An 18,665-nucleotide genomic window follows, 5' to 3' on the forward strand; every position below is an offset into this window, starting at 1 on the left:
ATTTAAAGCATTTGAGTTCAGCAGTATACTGGAAAATAATATAAAAAGAAGAGATGAGTGATCAAATAGCAGTTTTGGAGACCCCCCCCCCCCATTTGACCAACTGCAACTTTTAAATCCATTTGATACTAACAGGCTTGAATTATTTCTTTAGGGCCGTAACTGAATGGGCAGACTGGAAGAACACTGAATGGGTTTTAAATAATAAATTGTTGGAGTCAAGCATTTTTGGCATCACCTAGATAAGAGTGTCATTTAAATTCTAGAGACATCAGTCTGCATTAATATTTCTGGTTATCAGATAGAATTGTAGAAGATTTTGGACAAAATGCAATTGTATTACACTGGACTTACAGTTGTCATGTTGGACATGATAGCATAAGTAAGAAAAGCTTTCAGTGGGATCCTATGCTTGATTAGACAAGAAAAGGTTCTATGATTCCCAGAATGTCAGAACCAGCATAGCTAATCAGAGATCGTGAGACTAAACATGTATAGGATTACACTGTTTAGCTGTCTGTTGCAGCAAGTTAATTTGGTATAGGAGTATTCAAACCCTCAACGTTTACAAAACTCTGTGTTAGGAGGAGAATCAAAGTATCAGGTATGCAGGAAAAATGTTTACAATGCTGAAATAAAATGGGCTATTTAAAAAGCTTGAGAAATCTTCATTGACAGTAAGCTATTTGCAAAGCTAGGTTAGAGCAGTTGAAGGCATACATATTTCTTATAAAAATGGAAATGGTGCAAAATGTTCTACATTTGCAGGAGAGAGGAGGGTGTGACACTATGTTAGATCCAGATTTCTGCTGAATCAACCACGCTGGCAGAAGCAGACTGCCCTTTCCCTTCCTTTCCAGAGCAGCCGGTCCAGCGACCTGAAAACGTTGCCCACAAAATCAAAAGACCTTTGTGCATGAGGTGAGCTGTGCTTTGGGAGAGATCCCCAAAAATCTGACATACAGACTTGTCACATGCTGAGCCCTTCCTCTTTGGAAGGCAGATTCTGGATCTAATGCACTGTCTTGTATGCCTTTGTTTTCTATTAAGTTTAGCATATGAATCCCAGTTTTACGAGGCTAGGGATCTACAGTGGCTGTACAAATGAGACCCTGAAGAAACCCAGAGGCCACTGGCTAAGGGGTGAAGCCATCTTCTGGCTCCCATTGGCCAGGAATGAATGGAACCTGTTAGGACCACCAATCACCATTGTCTTTAGAAAGCCCGGAAGGATATGGTGGTTAATAGGATCAAATGCATCTGAGAGACTCAGAAGTATCAACCAAGTTGCATTCTTCTGATTCTGCACTTCTGTATGTGAGGCGTGAAATGTGAGGCAGTGCTTAAACAAAGCTGCTACTTCCATTTTCTTTGCTGGAAGATTAGAGTGTTTCTGCATCCCAAAACCACTGAAGTTGCAATGCCTACTCTGCAATGTGCAGAAAAGGAATATTTGAAATGATGCAATGATTTATTTTCACAGGAGTCTATTTATATCAGATTTCAACTGCACATCTGTGATGCTGCTACTATAAAAACTGTATGCAATGCATAAATATTTGCCAAAGCAATTATATCATGCAATGTGCCTGGGTGCATCCAACTTTCTAGAAGAAGAAATGCCAAGTTCTAGAATAGCAGCAGACATTCAAGAAATGTTCGATTTGGTTTTGTAATTTTCAGGTATAACATTTACTTTTCCTAAATCAAATTCCCAGTAAATTTCTGGAAAACTTAACCAGACTGGCAATACTATCTCCCAGGCAGAACTCTGGGAGTTCTGTTCAACAGAGAGGCATTTAGCAGGACAATTTCTGCAAAAGTTGCTGTCCTTTGAACAATTTATTCATGGTTTGGTGTGGATGTTTTGGTTTGTTCTTGTTTTTTAAAAGAGGGCCAAGATGCAGTTTGAACCAGGGACTTTCTTGTTTTGAAGATCACTGCATCCATTTATGGGAGCTTTTTGGAGATGATTTGCACGTTAGAACTTGGGGAGGGGTATTTATTTATTGCATGGGCACACAATCAACACTTGGTTTCAGAGTCTATTACATATTACCCAGTCTCCAAACATACAAAAATTATACAAATACATTAAGTGTAATAGTTTCATAACTTCCTGACAAGATGGCTGTATTTGCATGTCATGGTAAACCATGGTTTAGTACAATGTGTACAAATGGGAGCAAGCTGCAGTGAGCATTGAGTTAAAGCATTTCCCTCTCCCCTTTTTTTCTTCTTAAGAAACTTTTGCTTTAAGTTTGCTTAGATTACAATATCTTCTAAACCAGGATCTGTGTTTTACATTGTCTATGGTCATTTTGAACAATCAGTGATTTGTATTTCCTTTTCAAAGCTAACTATAGTTTGCTGTTGCTTCAGATGATACAGCAAACCACGGTTAAGTAAAATTTTAGTGTGGCATTTGACCATGGCTGATGAATCCGACTTTCTGTGTAAAAACTCTCTTGGAAGTTCAATGGAAAATATTAATTGCCTCACTTTCTTTTCTCTGAACTATTTGCATCTCTCTTTATGTGAATGAAGAATGATGTGCTGCACTTTAAACATGTATTGTCTGGTGATTGTTATTATTTTTGTTTTTGATTTAATTGGATTTGTTTATTCTGCATTAATTAGTCCAAAAGTCTCTCTCAGCAGATTACAAAGAAGCAATAAAATCAGCATTACACAATAAGAAATGTATAATGTATAAATGTTTAATAACAATATACAATTAAAATATGCAATATGAAACTGAGGGATCAGGTGTAAATAGGTTAAAATAGTATGTTAAAACTAAAAAACAATATAAAGCGATATATCTTAAAATTGGACAATATAATAGAGTTGTTGTTTCCTGGGACTGGAAAGATTGTAATGATGGCACCAGACAAGCTGCTCTTGGAAGGCTGTTCCATAAATGGGATGTAACCACTGAGAAGGCCCCTCTTCTATTTGCCATCATCCTTACCTCCTTGGAGGATGGCTCGGTCAGAAGGACCTCCTCACCTGATCTTAGATAGGTGCATATGGGAGCAGATAGTCCTTCGGGTATCCTGGTCCCAAGCCATTTAGGGCTTTATATGTTAGAACCTTAAATTGGGCCTGGAGCTCCACTGGTATCCAGTGCAAGTGGTGCAATGTTGGGGTAATGCAGCCATGCAGACTTGGTTGCACCAGTCATGCCACCCTATTCTGTACTAGTTGAAGTCTCCGTACTGTCTTCAAAGGCAGCCCCATGTAGAGTGCATTACAACAGTCGAGTCAGGAGATGTGTGACTGTGGCTAGGCTCTACCTGTCTGGGTAGAACTGGAGTTGATAAGTTAAATACAGCTGAAAGAAGCTGTGTGTTAAATGTCATGAAATACTATAAGCAACTCTTACCTGGACAAGGTTGAACAGGTAAAATGACATAAATTGGTATCAATGGATGGTGATTCTCTGCCTTACAAGCAGTGCACTCAATCACTATCAGCATTTTTCTTTTCAAAAATCCAATAAACAGATCTGCTGACCTCTGAAGACCTTCATTTCTCCAAATTAAGAGCCACTCTCCTGACTTAGAGGGCATGTTAATGTAATATTCATTCTTCGATGATCAACCTTTTAGTGATACATGATAGAAAGGTCAGATTTAGGGTATTTATTTTTATATCAGCTGTCCAAGGAAATTGCTATTCCAAATTTCAACACTGAAGGCTCCAAAGGGCACTGGCTTCAAAAAGTTAGTTTCAAAGGGCATTTGAACAGCTGGAATGAGATGAGGCAACTTACTAATGACCTTTTAGTGATCTCTGGCAGTTTAAAGTTAATACTTTGGATTTTTTCCAAATTTTGCAATAAAAACATTAAAAGATTGTTTGAAGGCACTAAGATTTCTTTAAGGGTCTCAGTTTTGTAAGGTAAGCAGAGAAGCTTGTGCATAAATATGTGTGCATGCAGACGCTGCTATTAAATGTGAACCCATATTCAGCAATTTTACTCCAATCCAGCAGCTCCAACAATTGTGTACACCCTCAGAATGTTCCTCTTATTGACCTGTGTGAAATAGACATAGCTTTGTGCTTGCATTAGGACTCTCTGTGCAGTCTCAGCAGCTGGATTTGACCACTCTAAGTATTATCTGTTTGGCTCTAATTTTCCCACAGGTCCTGATGCAGTATCTTTCTAGGACCTGTGAAAAATTCAAACTGGAGCTAGAGTCAACTCTGCACTTCCATTTGATGCACTGCTCTCTGCTATAAGCTTTCCAGAGCCCACCAAAAGACAATTGAAACATAGTTCCCTCCAAACTGGAGTCAGCCATGGTTGAGGACGGTACTGGTGGGAACACCTAAATTCCTTGCTTCATGCAAGCATTGCTGTACTTTTGCTAATTTCCAATAATTCTCTTTGAAATAATTAATCTTGTGATAACAATCCTGCAATGTGCCAGCTTATTATTTCCATAACTAAGTGATTAACCAGAGACTAAAGCAATTTGGATGTTGGAGGTAAAGCTCCTCAGTAAATACATGCCTTAGACTGTAGGTCCTATCTCAATTCAAGATAGGCTGCATGTTACATAATAACCAGAGCATCACCTTGGACATTGAGAAGTGGGTAGCCTCCTCAATATAATACAAGCATTGTCTACTGAAGGGCTGTATTATTACAGTATCCTGGGAATCCCTGCCTGTGTAGACAAAAGCAGTAGACCAGTGCAGGGTAGATCTAGATCTACTGGTCAGTCTCTGGACAATTAGCAGTAAGTTGTTAAAGATTTCAACATCCAGTTGTTCAATAATATGCAGAAATAAAGCAGGCTTAAGGTAATGAGGAATAGACTTTTGTGTGGTTGGACTGTGAGCACCATTCTGTTTCCAATACTCAAAAGAAATTCCTGGGCTCAGAATTCTTTAAGTATGTGTCTTTTGCACAAAACTGCAGTTGGTGAATCTGAGGGTCTTAAGAAATCAAAGTACATCTTGGAAGTTGGAACTCTGCCCATTACTCCAATAGATTAACAGTCTCTAAAACACACTGTTGTCATGTACACAGACCCTAATTAGAAGACTTCCTGGGAATAAACACATACTGCAGTCCACAGTTGGCAGAAGGAAGCTCAGTGTTGCTGCATGATGGCCCTTCATATTCTTCTCATTACTTTTGCATTGACTTTCTTCAGTGCACACTGCTCTGTGGCATACTCTAGATCTTCTCAAGTATTTAGCTGTGTTGATACCCATTATTTCATTAAGGGTACATTTTGGAAAAAAGTCATAGAGTGCAGGAATACTCATAAGGAATCGATGTCTAGAACCTTCGGTAGTGATGAATTTAGTCCTCTAACCACTTTTTTCAGTGCTGCAAGTTACAGCTGACAGCATTTCCCGACAGCAATGTTGTTATGTTTAGTTTACAATCCCATGTTAGCACTTAGGCCAATTCAGTTTAACTAGAAGGTAGGACATAGCAGCCATTCATGTAGTGGTTAGAATATTGGGATAAGACTTGGTATACCTGAGTTCTAACTCATAGGCATGAAGTTCATGGAGAGACTTTTAGGCCAATCACTCACACTCAATTTGACCTGCCTCACATGGTTGTTGTGCCAGTAAACTGTGGGAGGAATGAATGATAAGATCCATGAAGGAAAGTTGGGACTAAAGTATTTTTTAAGGATAATGAGAAAGACACAATCTAAACTGTGGCTGAAGTGGCACACTTTTTCCACATGAAGATCCACTGTGAACCAGTATGGATGTGTGTGGGGCTGCGGGGGGGGGGCAATGTGGTTCCCTACAGACTAGGTTGCCTATATTTGAGTTCATATTTGACTAAGACCAGAAAAAGCAGGGTCACAATTACTCAATCACAAAGCTCACTGGGGCACCTGAGACTTCTACCCTGCTAGGATTGTTGCGAGGATAACAGAAGGAGAAGAGACAATCATTTTGCTGCTCTAAACTTCATAGAGGGAGATTGTGATAAAAGATACTAATAAACTCAGAAGCATTTGCTTTAGGGGCCTGAAGTTCACTCAACTTCCAACTAGGGATGTGCAAAAGGAGTAAAAAGCACTCTTGGCACCTTTTGCAGATTTGGGGCACCTTTCATTCTTAGCCGCTGACTGGGGGACTCGGAATATGCGCAAATGAATTTTTGCATAGATTCACATTTATTTATTTATGTATTTATTTATTTAGCACTTTTGTATACTGTCTCAAAGCCATATGGCTTTCTTAATGGCTTACATAATAAAAACCAACAACATAAAATGTCATAAATAACACAATTAAAATCACAATAATAAATAACTTCATAGCAGGAACAGCAAAAATAGTTTAACAGACTGGAATTGCTTTAAATGTCATAATTAAGAAAACTAAAATTTGCATGAAAATATAATTAAAATCAAATTCCAACTAAAATCACCAACAGTTAAAGTGCTCCTTGAATAAAAATGTCTTAGTCTGGCACTAGAATATGTATAAGGACAGCAATTGATTAATATACCTAGAAAGTCGATTCCATAGTTTATGTGCCACAACTGAAAAGGCCCAACATTTACACAGTTGTACAAATAAGCCAAAACCATACAACTCCCCCTAAAATGCATGTTTCTATGCTTTAGTCTGTAGGTGCACTCAAGCCCATTTCCAATACACCTGTCCCTGTGTGAGGGAACTTTAGGCCTTCAGGCCACTGCAAAGGGCACTCCTCCTTGTCTTCCTCTGAGCCCATATATAAATCTGCATTATCAGGGCTCCCAAACCTATGGCAGCTCCTAAGCTGCTCAGCTGAATGTGCATAGAAATTTCAGATTTTTCTTTTCCACTCCAAACATCTCTGAGTTTCTCTTAACTCAGTTTAAAGTATTTGCAGAGGATATTAAAATACATGACACTCATTTTAATAAGAGACACTTGGATAACCCAGCACCAGATGAGTGATAGATTCCCCCATAGCCATAGTTATTACAGGCCTCTCTTAAGTTCATACGAGTGTTCACAGATACGTAGTGCTATGATTCCTGCAATAAGCGTCAGTGTGAATTTTAAACAATTGTCTGTATTCCTCTATTGGGAAAATCCCATTGGAACATATTAGTCTTTTTTCTGCCTACAAAAATGCATAGCATGTGGACAGTGAAGATACCTGAAGTATGTTTTAAGTTCATAATTCAGATAGTTCTGTGTCTTGGAATTAGTACTAATATCTCTTTATTTAAGAAATGTAAATATATGTTTGCTGTTAGTTTTATATTTGGGGGATAAAAATCTGGTCCATAGAGTAGATGAAGCCGCTCGTGTTCATGGATCATCCCTAGGGATAGAATCAATCACTGTAGTAGAAAAGGGTGACATTTAAAGAAAGAAACTCAGAGGGAAATGTCATGCTTAAAAAATTAGATTTAAATGCACTACCTCCTGATTGATTTTTATTGCACTCAGATGGATACAGTGATTGATTAGGAGGCTTACAGATGTTTAGTACCTTTTTTTACTACTCTGATAATCAGAATAATCTAATTTTCAATGTCATTTAATGTACGGTACCAAAGGTTATAATAGATCAGGTTTATAGTGATACACAACAGTTAGGTAATGTATAAGCATGCTGAAACCAGACAGAGTTCAGGCTCAACTATATTGTTGGCATGGTATAAAAATGTTGCATTTGTTGTGCTAGTCTCCTAGAATTATGTGTGATTTTTTAGGTTGAACAGAATAGCCCTAGATGATGTTGGATTCTGAAGTAGTATATTAAATGCAGAACACTTAGTCACTTTACCTCTTTGAAATTTGTTCCAGTCTAGAGAAAAGTAACATGTGGGCCTATTTATCACTGTTCTGTTTATTTTCTTACTTAATTTGTACTAGGACAAACGTTGATTAACTTAATCCTGAGTGTTGTTGGCATCACAGAAGTAGAGATTTTGCCATAGGAAATCGAATAAAAACCATAATATTTTTGAAAGTTTGCTGTGTGCTTTTCTTAAATTAATACAACATGGCTATATACATTGATCTTCATGAATATTTACTTATTTATGAGCAATCAGAAGTCAAATTCTATCAAAATTCTATCAAATTATATACATTTTAAATAACAGTGTATACATTCAGTTAGAGTGTTTGCATTTTAGAGTGCATGAGAGTTAACTTTTGAAAAGCTGATCATTTATAGATGTCTTCTCATCTATGTATACTAGTTAAGCCATTTAATTTTTTTAAACAGAATGGGCTGAATCCAGCTTTAATCACATGCAACAGGTTTGATAGAAGCAGATTTTCCCCTTCCCTTCCAAAGCAACCTCTCAAGCATTTATCCCCCGCTCCCCCAACTGCAAAAGGGGTAGGGGCCCTGAACTGAACGAAGTAGGCTATTGTGTAGGGAGGATCCCTGAAACATGGGCAGAGGCATCTCTTAGACTAGGTTTCAAAAATCCTTAATTTTTTCCTCAGCCCCCGCACCCTGGGCTATTCCATTTAGCAGGTGGACACCCCTTTTTGTAGCAGTCAGGGGGCTGGAGGGCCCAGGAATGGCCATCTCTGTCATTCCATTTTGAACATACTTGAATGTGGATCAAACCCAATATGCTTTCAAAGAATTCTTACTATTTCAGCAGGTATCCTGCACACTTTGAGTTTAAATACTAGTTGTGATCCTCTCCTTACTGTAATTTTATATCAGGCAGAGCAAAAAATCTATAATGATATGGATTGTAAACTGTCCAGCTGCTTTACCTAAATAAGAGAATGCTTAAAGGGAGTATTCTTTGTAACAGAGAGCATCATCTGTTCAGGTCCCCAGTACAACAGGATCTCAAGTTACTTCTCCCTCACTCAGGTATGGCCATTTTGGAAACCACAGTGCAGTGGGAGAAAAGGCAGGGAGAAGGAATAAGAAGCGAGAGATTTTATCTGTTTTCACATCCTAGAAATTTTCATAGGAAGTGTCCTTTTCAGCAGAGGAATCTGTAAATTATAAATGAAATGAACTCTGCTTTGCAGAGGACCTATAACAATTACTGGGTTCCAGCCAATTGTCACTAAGGAAAGCTAATTATCTTCCTTTAAAAAAATGCAAATTCAGCATCAGACTCGCTTCATCTCAAAAAACAGCCCATCAATAGTAATTAAAGAAAGCAGGATAGGGAGGAGTCTTAGGAGGGAACAACAAGAAATCCATCTTAAAGAAGAGGAAACAAGCCAGAATTTGTCCATTTGTGACTGGCTCCCTCCCTGGCAACCTGTGCTCTGGGGTCTCCCCTTCTGCATTTTATATATTCGTATTGATGCTTTAATGGTATGTGTTTTCCACCTTGAGTCCCAGTGCTGGGAATAGGTATCATATAAATAAATATGATGATACAACATTATCCCAACCCCAGCATGGCTTTCCTGGTAAAAGGGTGGGATATCATTACATCAACTAATGCATGATTCATCTGTGCTTGTTAATGTAGTGTTATGACTAGTAGCAGGACTAAGAATTCAATGTGTCACTGTTTAAAACAATATATATCCATTTGTATATACACATACTAAAATATGATATGAATCCATGCCAGCATTTCTCCATTAATGGCTTATGTCTATATATAAAGCATTCCACTTCCCATTCAGCACACAAAGTGAGAACTATGAAATATAGCAACACTTGAATCCTAAGTATTTAATGGCTAACGAATCCTTATATCAACATTACTCCAAGCATGTTAAATACAATAGTTAGATTCATAGTTGGAGTGACTTCATTAAAGCCTATGATCTCGCACTAGGGATTTGTGCAGAGATAACTATCTTGGGAAGATATAACTTATATAAAATACAATATATACAGCATAATCACATATTCTGTATTTGCAAAGCACGGCAGTTACAGTCACTTTGGGAACACTAGCTTAGGATTTACTGATTTTTGTATGTTTATTTAATTCCCTGGTCTGTAAAAGAGTCTTATCATTGACTTTTACACTGAATCATGACTGCGCTGAATATGTGTAATGCTCTTGTAATCCAGGAGATCTTTACATCATGCCTAGATTCACTGCATTGTTTTCAATAAATTGTGCAGGCTGTTGAATGATTGCTTTGTGAGATGTGACTTTCTTACAGTGCAGTGGTGAATTCAGCTGGGCTTGCTCCCAGGCAAATGAGCATAGGATTGTAGTTGATTAAGTTTAATCAACATTAAAGGGAGGCTCGTAGAAAAGACCAGTATGTGCCCTTTTAAATGGTAGCACAATTACATTTAAAATGGACAATGTAAAACCAAACATGACAGGCCAGTTAGCTTAACATCCATTTTGGGTAAGCTGCTTGAAAGCATCATTAAAGATAGGATCGGTAAACATATAGAGGGACAAACCCTGATGAGAAAAAGTCAGCATGGTTTGTGCAAAGGAAAGTCTTGTCTGACATACCTGAGTTTTTGAGAGGGTCAGCAAGCACATAGACAGGGGCAATCCAGTAGACATTTTTTACCTGGACATCCAAAAGGCTTTTGACAAAGTCCTTCACCAAAGCTTCCAGCACAAACTAAATGGGTCACAGAATAAAAGGGGTAGTCACTAACTGGTTAAAAAACGGTCAGAGGGTGGGAATGAATGGTATTTTCTCCCAGTGAAGAGAAGTCACTAGCGGAGTCTTGCAGGGTTCAGTATTATGACCAAATTCTTTTTAACCTATTGGTAAATGTTCTGGAATTAGGAGCACATAGACAAGGGGCCAAGTTTGCTGATGACACTAAACTACTTAGAATGACCAAAGCCATAAGGGATTGTGAGGAACTTCAAAGGGATCTCACAAAGCTGTGAGAATAGGCATCTAAATGGCAAATGGGGTTCAGTATAATTATGTGTCAAATGATGCATGTGGGGGCAAAAAATCCTAATTACAAGTACACACTGATAGGATCAGAACTAGCAGTGACAGAGCAAGAATGAGATCTTGGTGTGGTAGTGGACACCTTGAAGAAAATGTCGGCCCAATGCATGGCCACTGTAAAGCAAACACATTCCATGATATACATAATTAGAACAGAAGAGATAATAGAACTTTCAAGCTATTACTCTTCTTATACAAATCCTCGATGTGGTGTGATTGCACTTGCTGTATTGTGTTGAGTTCTGGTCACCTCATCTGAATAAAAGCATTATTGAATTGAAAAAGATACAGAAAAGGGCAACAAAAATGATTAAAGGGATAGAGCATTTCCCCTGTGAGGAACAGCTGCAAAAAGTGTGAATATTCAGCTTAGAAAAAGGAGAGTAAGGTTGCATCCTCGCAGTGTTTACAGTTATGCATGGAGTAGTGAAAATGGTGGAGGAGACTTTCTCTCTCTCCCACAACACTCAAACAAAGAGTCATCCTATGAACCTGATTGGGGAAAGGGTTAGGACAGATAAGAGAAAGTACTTCTTCACACCATGCATAGTTAAATTATGGAATGCACTGCCACAGGAAGTAGTGATGGCCACAGATCTAAAAGGCTTCAAGATAGATTGGACAAGTCCATGGAAGTAGGGACTATCTGTGGCTACTAACGGTACTGATTATGTGTGACCTCTTTCACCAGAGGTGACATGCCTGGATACAACAGTTGCTGAGCAGGCAAAGGTATTGCATCCATCCTGCTTTAGCAGTCCTGTGAGCAGCTGCTTGCCGCTGTCTGTACAGAATGCTGGGCTAGCATTGGTCTGACCCAACATGACTTTTCAGTGTTTGAAAGGAATCACTTAGTACTTGAGCTGTCCTAATATTTAACCCCCCTCAGCTGAGATTCCTCATGATAGTATCAGACACAAATCCAGCACACACCATCTGAAATGCTCTTCTTAAAGAGATGTGGACTCTGTGGCAAGATAAACCCAGGACCAAGGCCAATTATATCTCCCAATAGCAAAAGGAACAAAAAAATGCCCATATGAATAATCTTGTAGCTAGAGCACTTGGCAACAGTTCCTAAGAGTGCCCTAAATAAGGTGTTTGTGTTCTGCAAGCTGTTTAGAGCTATTGAGCTAAGTGGCAGCTGAGGCCTTCTGTTTAGCAAATGTGTGGTCAGGTCATAGAAGTAGATGCAAATAGAGCTTGATTGCAAGAGACTTGTGCTCCTTACAGAGGAGAAAGAGTTTATATAAGTGATCAGGGCATGTCCGTGATCCTAGAAAACACGTGCCTGCTGCACTTATGGGAATATCAATATAAGCAGCCTTAATGGTATGTTCAAGCAGCAGATGACTCAGCAGTTTGTGACCTACTATTGACAACTAGTTACAGTGTCCTTCATACACTGTGGAAAGGCACAAAAGCTCTTCTAGACCAAGAATATGAAAACCTAAAATGTTACTGATGTTGAGGTGAGTTAGCGTGTAGTTTGTCATTTGGGTCTGTGGGTGGAAAACAACCTTTTGCCGTGCAGGTGTAGTGCCCGCCCATGAAACAAAGGGATGTTGATGAACAGCAAGTAGAACCTACAACAGAAAGATAACGTGAAATAGGTACATCTAAAGCAGGCCAGGGGAAACATGTGGGCCCTCCTGATGTTGCTGGATTACAGCTCCCATTATCCCTGACAGTGTGCCCTTCTTTCTGGAGTTGATTGGATCTGAAATCAACATCTGAAGGAATATATTTTTTACACCGGGTGTAGTGATTAGGTGCTCATTAGGGGTCTGTGAAGTAAAAAGATGGTTTTCTATTGTCTAGACTTCCATTCCGTATACCTCAGCAAAACATTCCCCCATTGGCAGCCCCACCTCCAGATGTCTATGTATAGAGCATTTCCTGTTCAGGAATATGTGATAGTTGCAAGAGTTTTCAATCATCTATTGCAGGAAATTAGTCTTGAACTTTATCTGCTGTTTTTTTAATTATTCTGGAAAGTAAACAATAATGCATCTTGGGTATTTGTCCAGCAATGGCAATAAGGAGAGCAAACTGGTTGGGCCTTATTAGGGTCAGCTCTAGCTATGCAAAGGGTCACCAGGCTTTTAATTATGTAGAATGCCTTTGATACTGGATCATTTGGTCAAAGGTAACCACTCAATCCACACAAGTGAATTAGCACAAGGCCAACTATGACAAAGATTTTTTTAACTTTCCATTTTACTTGTTTTAAAGCTAATGGGAATCAGAAATTTTTAAGAACTAGTTACTGCAAGCCCACACAAGCTCTGCTAGCAGGTCTTAATCTGCATTCTGCCTGCCCCTGTCATAACACTGCCATTTTTTCAAAATCCCATAGTGGAGCATGAGACCTTCAGCAGGTGCCCTCTTTCGGCTGAAGCAGAGTGAAGGGGCTGTCCAAAGGGCAAGGTAACAAAACAGGCAAATGCTCAAGCACAGTGCTTTCATTCTGAGGTGGGATGGGGGGCAGTCAGTGTAAGGCAGGAGTGGTGATCAAGGTAGCAGGTAGAAGTCAAAACACAGGCATCCAGATACATTACACAGTCTAGTCTAGAACCAGGAATCCAAAGGTCAAGAGCACAGATCACCAGCCACAGAGCATGGTCTGTGAAGACAAGGTGGAAGACATTGGAGCTGAAAGTATGGAACTGTTTTTAGCCATGGCTAGGCAGACACTGATGGCTTTTATTGCTGGAACCTGCTGAGCCCTGCTCACTGATGACCCCATATAATGAAACTTGGAACTGATTCCTTGGAACTGATTAAGATGTCATATTTGCCTTATTGCAAAACATTGATAATTTGACCCAGTGGTATTTCTGTGACATTACGTTTTGGGTTTGTTGTGGATTGTGGAAAGCTGTCTTTGCAGCTGACTCCCTTTGGTTATGGATTGTAGTAACAATAGACTTTGTGCTCTGTCAGACTGTGCTTTGAAATATTGCTATTCCTTTAGTTCTCACCTGGTTAATTTTGTTTATCACCCAGAGTGCCTCAGCCTATGCAAGTATTATCCACACCACATTTTGAGACTAGCATGTTCATAGCATGTTGCCTAAAGAAGTTTTTGGTCTCTGAGGTACCACAAAGTTTGACATCTTCATATTAATACATTGATAATTGGCCACCAAGGGGTGTAATCCTATATAGAAGTGGAAATTACAGCAATGGAGACATACATACTGAAATGCAATTTCCAGGAGGGGAGACTACTTAAAGTACAAATGGTTTACAGCATGAAAGGTTTCCATAGGCAGGGCCAAAGATGTATTGTGGTAAGTGCAAGGATATTTATGCCTCAGAAGTAGAGGTGTAGAGGGGAAAGTGGCAGTCACTAATTGAAGGAGGTAAAGGAGATTTGAAATGGTGCTTTGTCTTTTTTCATTCAGTCATTCAGTTAATTTACAAGCAAAGCTTTCTGTTCTTTTGTTCTTTAAAATATATCTACCTGTATTAGGAGTGGAGTTAGTTTATGGGGAAGCATTTAGAAGGAATATTGGCTTGGTCTGGGTGGGGTTGCATTCCCTTTAAACTGTCTTTCCCCAGCCTAATCTTGAGACCTGGCCCTTCTTCCTGCATGCAACAGTTACATCTTGATCAGACAACAGTGTACATTTTACACGGGGCTTTCTCTGGAAAGCACTTTAAAATTTCAGCAGTGCAAAATGATGCTGCTAACATTAGGACAGGAGTAAAGCACTGGGATCAAATTATTCCTGCATTGCATTAGTTGCACTGGCTGAAGGCCCGGTTCATTTCTGAAGACAATTCAAGATGTTGGGTTTCACTTTTAAAGGCCACAATTGGGTTGTGAACTAGCTATTTTTAAGGACCATCATCTCCCATGTGGGAATTCCCATCCCTTAAGATCAACTGTTGAGCCCCTCTTGTGTGGGTACCTGTGATGGCAATGTGTGAAGGGGCTTTCTAGGGGATACTGCCTCTACTGGTCTGCTGGTGTGGCTTCTTTGCGTTTTTGACTTTGCTGCTGCTTTTACCTATTATAAAAGGGTTTTAGGATGCAGCCCTTTCCATGTTTAGACAGAAAATTCTGCATTCTTGAAGTTACTGGACTTTTTGCACCCTTAATTTTTTATTATTAAGTATTGCTTCTTAATATATTTTAAAAACTGTTGAATGACTCCTCTTTTTGGAGGGAAACAGTGGAGCATTATTCATTAGCATCATTCATTCATAGGTTAATATATTAGCTGTTGCTAATAGTTCCAGGAGAAAGGTAGCATTATGGGAGGCGAGCATAAGCGCCTCTGTTGCACTTGGAGAATCGGAGAAATGAGTGAACAGCACCAGGGAGAAATTGAAAATGGTGTGGCCATGCCTGTTCCTGCCTTGAGCCAGCAATCAGTATTCTATAAGAAAGGAGGGGGAGACCCTTGATTATGCCATCCAAAACTAGAGAACAGATGACCATGTATCTGCTCCAGGTTTTTCTTACAGCTCAGTTTAGTTGCTGTAATGCAGCTTTTCTCATTGAGTATTCTTGCTTGCCAGAATCAAAGACCAGCTCATCCCACCACCTAGTGGGTTTGTTGAAGATTACCAATAAGGAATGTTTTTTATGCCTATTATTTGTGGATGGGAAAATGCTGTAACTCACTGGCAGAACATGTACATTACATGCAAAAGGTACCCACTTCAGTCCCCAGCATTTTCAGATAGGGCTGGGAAAGGCCCCTCTCAGAAGCCCAGAGCAGTTGCTTATTGGCTGTGTAGATAACCATGGCATGATAAAGGCCAATGATCTGTCTTGGTATAAAGACAACTTTCTATGCTTACAAGAATTTGTGAGCAAATTTTTCCATGGGTTTGTCTAAGTATGATGCATTCTAATGTTAATGAATAGTTACCCAAAATGCGCCTCTAGAAAGTCTCTGATCTTGTACAGTTCCTTTTGCTACTTGCAAAGAGATTTGTAGCCTCAATTAATCCCATGTGTTCAAATTTTGTTAATGGCTATTGAACAAAATTACTAATTTCCTCCCTGTGTTCTCCGTATGTTTGACTTGCTTAATGTTTATTGCTGTAATCAAAAACTATTGAATTTAGTGTAGGTTACTCTAAATAACCATATCTGAACTGCCTCCCTTCTTGCCTTCAGCTGTTAGAAATGACAGGAACAAAAAGAAGAAGGAGCCTTTAAAGCAGGAGTTTATGGAGAACTATGAAATGACAGCAGAGTTGGATGATCTCACAGAAAAAATCAGAAAATCTCACCAGGAAACATTTCCTTCACTCTGCCAACTGGGCAAATACACTACGGTAAGAGCTATTTGAGTAATATGTTTGGAGATGTATAATGAGGTTTTGAGAAAGGGAATTTAGTTAATCTGGATGGGACCTGGAATTCCTTAGTACAATTCCATGCAGTAAAGCAGGATACCTTTAAATCAAAACCTTCTTGAAAGATTAGCCAAAAGGATTTAGGTAAAGTAGTTTCATAATGAAAGCTAGAGAAAGCAAGGCCAATGGGCTAAAGATGAGGTTAATGAAACAAACTCTGAATTTGCTGCAATGCAATGACAATAGCAGAATCTTACATATATTTCTCTTGTGGATACAAGACACACATAGTGGAGGGGTAGACAGAATCTAACAGTATATTTTTCCAAGTAAGAGCAAAAGGAAAAGTACAGGAGATACTGGAAAGTCCAAGGCAGGTGTTTTCATGCATGCACAAAAGTTGAATGTATAAAGATTAGCAAAGTGCACTGCAAGCATGTTCAGCTGAATGCTCTTGGACTTTTTGTGCAACTAGGGACACTGATAAGGCAGGATTTCCAATTTCCAGATCTCTGTAAACATGTTCCATTGTATCCACTTACAGAACTCATTCTGCATCTTCACTGCAAATACAGGAAGATCTAGAAGGCAGCTAAGCTCATAGAGACATTGGGGCTTTGCCTTACATGCAGACTCATGTCCCCTGCTAAGTTCTACTAGTCTGCAGCTAAACTCATGCATAGAGTTATAATGTTGTGAGTACATGCCTCTCCCCAAAGAGCATGTTTGAGCATGGAGAATGAGCATGTTTCCCCTTTGAAGACAATTCTGAAAGTGCAAAAAAGATGATTAAAAGAGTGAAATGATGAGCTTTACATGTCTGCTGGTGGGAAGTAAGTCTAGTATGTGAGTTCATTTCAGCATGTATATTATTGAAGCCTTAATACATTATTCAGTGTTCACAGGGTGATTGATAAATAGCCAACTTCCTGATGGGGTAGTCACGTACAGACAGTCCCAAGTTGCCAACATCCAAGTTAATGAACAATCTGTAGTTAGGAATGAACTGCCATAAAAGACTATTAATTTTTTAAAATTATAGCAGAAAATCATTACTACCATAGAGAGGGAGGGCCTCCAAGGCATTACCATAGAGAGAGATGAAGTGAAGGGGTAGAGAGGCATGCCTTCAAAGTGTGCTTTCCTGCCCGACCCATCCAGAGAGGGAAATTCCTCTGTCATTTCCTTGCTGCAAAGAGAAGGTACTGGTGAGTTTGGGTGGAGGAGGGGGCTTAGAAATATTCACAGTTTTTCCACTTTTATGGGGGTCCTGCATTCCAAACCCCTGCGAATAGGGAGAGTTGGCTGTATGTGATCTGACTTAGATACAGATTTGACTTAAAGACAAATTTCTGTTTTCTCAGGAATGGAAGTTGTTCATAACCCGGGGACTGCCTATATTCCAGGACTCATCCTATTAGACTAAATATGTAATAGCCTGCTATATTGTGGGATATATTATCCAGTTGCTTCAGTGCCTGAACTTGTATCCAGTTGTCAAGCTTTACATAGCTAGGCATAGTTATAAATCTATATAAATATATTTATTCAAATACTTTCAGACATTATTTTATGTCCTCATTGTCTTAAACTCATAGCAAGAGTTTGGTACGGTGTTATTTGTGTTTGTTTATTGAGTGGTGTACAAAAGTTTATACCCTGCTGTTCTCAGTGCCAAAAAGCTAACAATTGTAATGACAAAACAAACAAACAAAAAACCAGATTGAACAAAGAGAGCATATTAGGAGAACAACAGGAATTGTAAAGCCAAGTAAAAGCAGAGTTATGAAGACATAAACAGTTATTAAAATATTATTTTAAAGCCTTCCATAATATATAAATGCAATGTAATAACAACTGAACAATTTAAAATTTCAAGTCGCTGAAGCATTTGTCTGAGCAGTGGAATTATAAACATGTTGTTCAAAGTGAACTTAGCAAGCTTGAACCATTTTTACCTATTTTATTACTGTGTTACAGCTGAAATGTCTTGCCAGGAGCGCAACAAAGTGTAACTTAATTAATGGTATTAAATAAGAGACACAACTGTTGACTTGGACTTGAACAGACCTATCATTATATTGGGTTGTATCTAGTGGCTGGGGTTTCTGACAAATCCAGTGTAGGCATATGTCCTCAATGTTTTGGTTAATGTTAACTAGAAGATAACATTGTTGCTTTTGCAAAGAAGGAAACACCAGACTCCTAAGCCAGACCTGCACACCTTGTGTTCTTCCAAGCTACATTACCCCACCAACCAGCCCAGGAGTCTACTTTGTGGTGATGGATAATTTCTACTTTGTAGTCCAAGGCAGGCTGGAAAACAGGGTTGCTGAGCCCTTGGTAGACTTCAGTTCACAGCTTGACAGCTCCATTCACAGCTCCATTCAACTTCAAGGATTACAAGTTGTGTGGCTCTTTCTTAAGCAACAAATGCTTAGAAATCTTGTTGAGTGGATAAA

The 18,665-nt window shown here is 39.1% G+C and overlaps 1 protein-coding gene across 1 annotated transcript in view; it reads left to right on the forward strand.

Moving 5' to 3' along the window:
* Positions 1-18,665, forward strand: part of RARB (retinoic acid receptor beta) — a 108,733-nt gene that overhangs the window by 67,805 nt on the left and 22,263 nt on the right. Inside the window, exon 4 of the mRNA XM_044449429.1 lies at positions 16,022-16,182. Coding sequence (XP_044305364.1) covers positions 16,022-16,182 — 161 coding nt within the window. The remainder of the gene's footprint in view (positions 1-16,021; positions 16,183-18,665) is intronic.

The sequence above is a fragment of the Varanus komodoensis genome, unplaced genomic scaffold, assembly GCF_004798865.1.
Source record: "Varanus komodoensis strain SLA01 unplaced genomic scaffold, ASM479886v1 scaffold58, whole genome shotgun sequence".
In the NCBI taxonomy this organism is placed as follows: domain Eukaryota; kingdom Metazoa; phylum Chordata; class Lepidosauria; order Squamata; family Varanidae; genus Varanus; species Varanus komodoensis.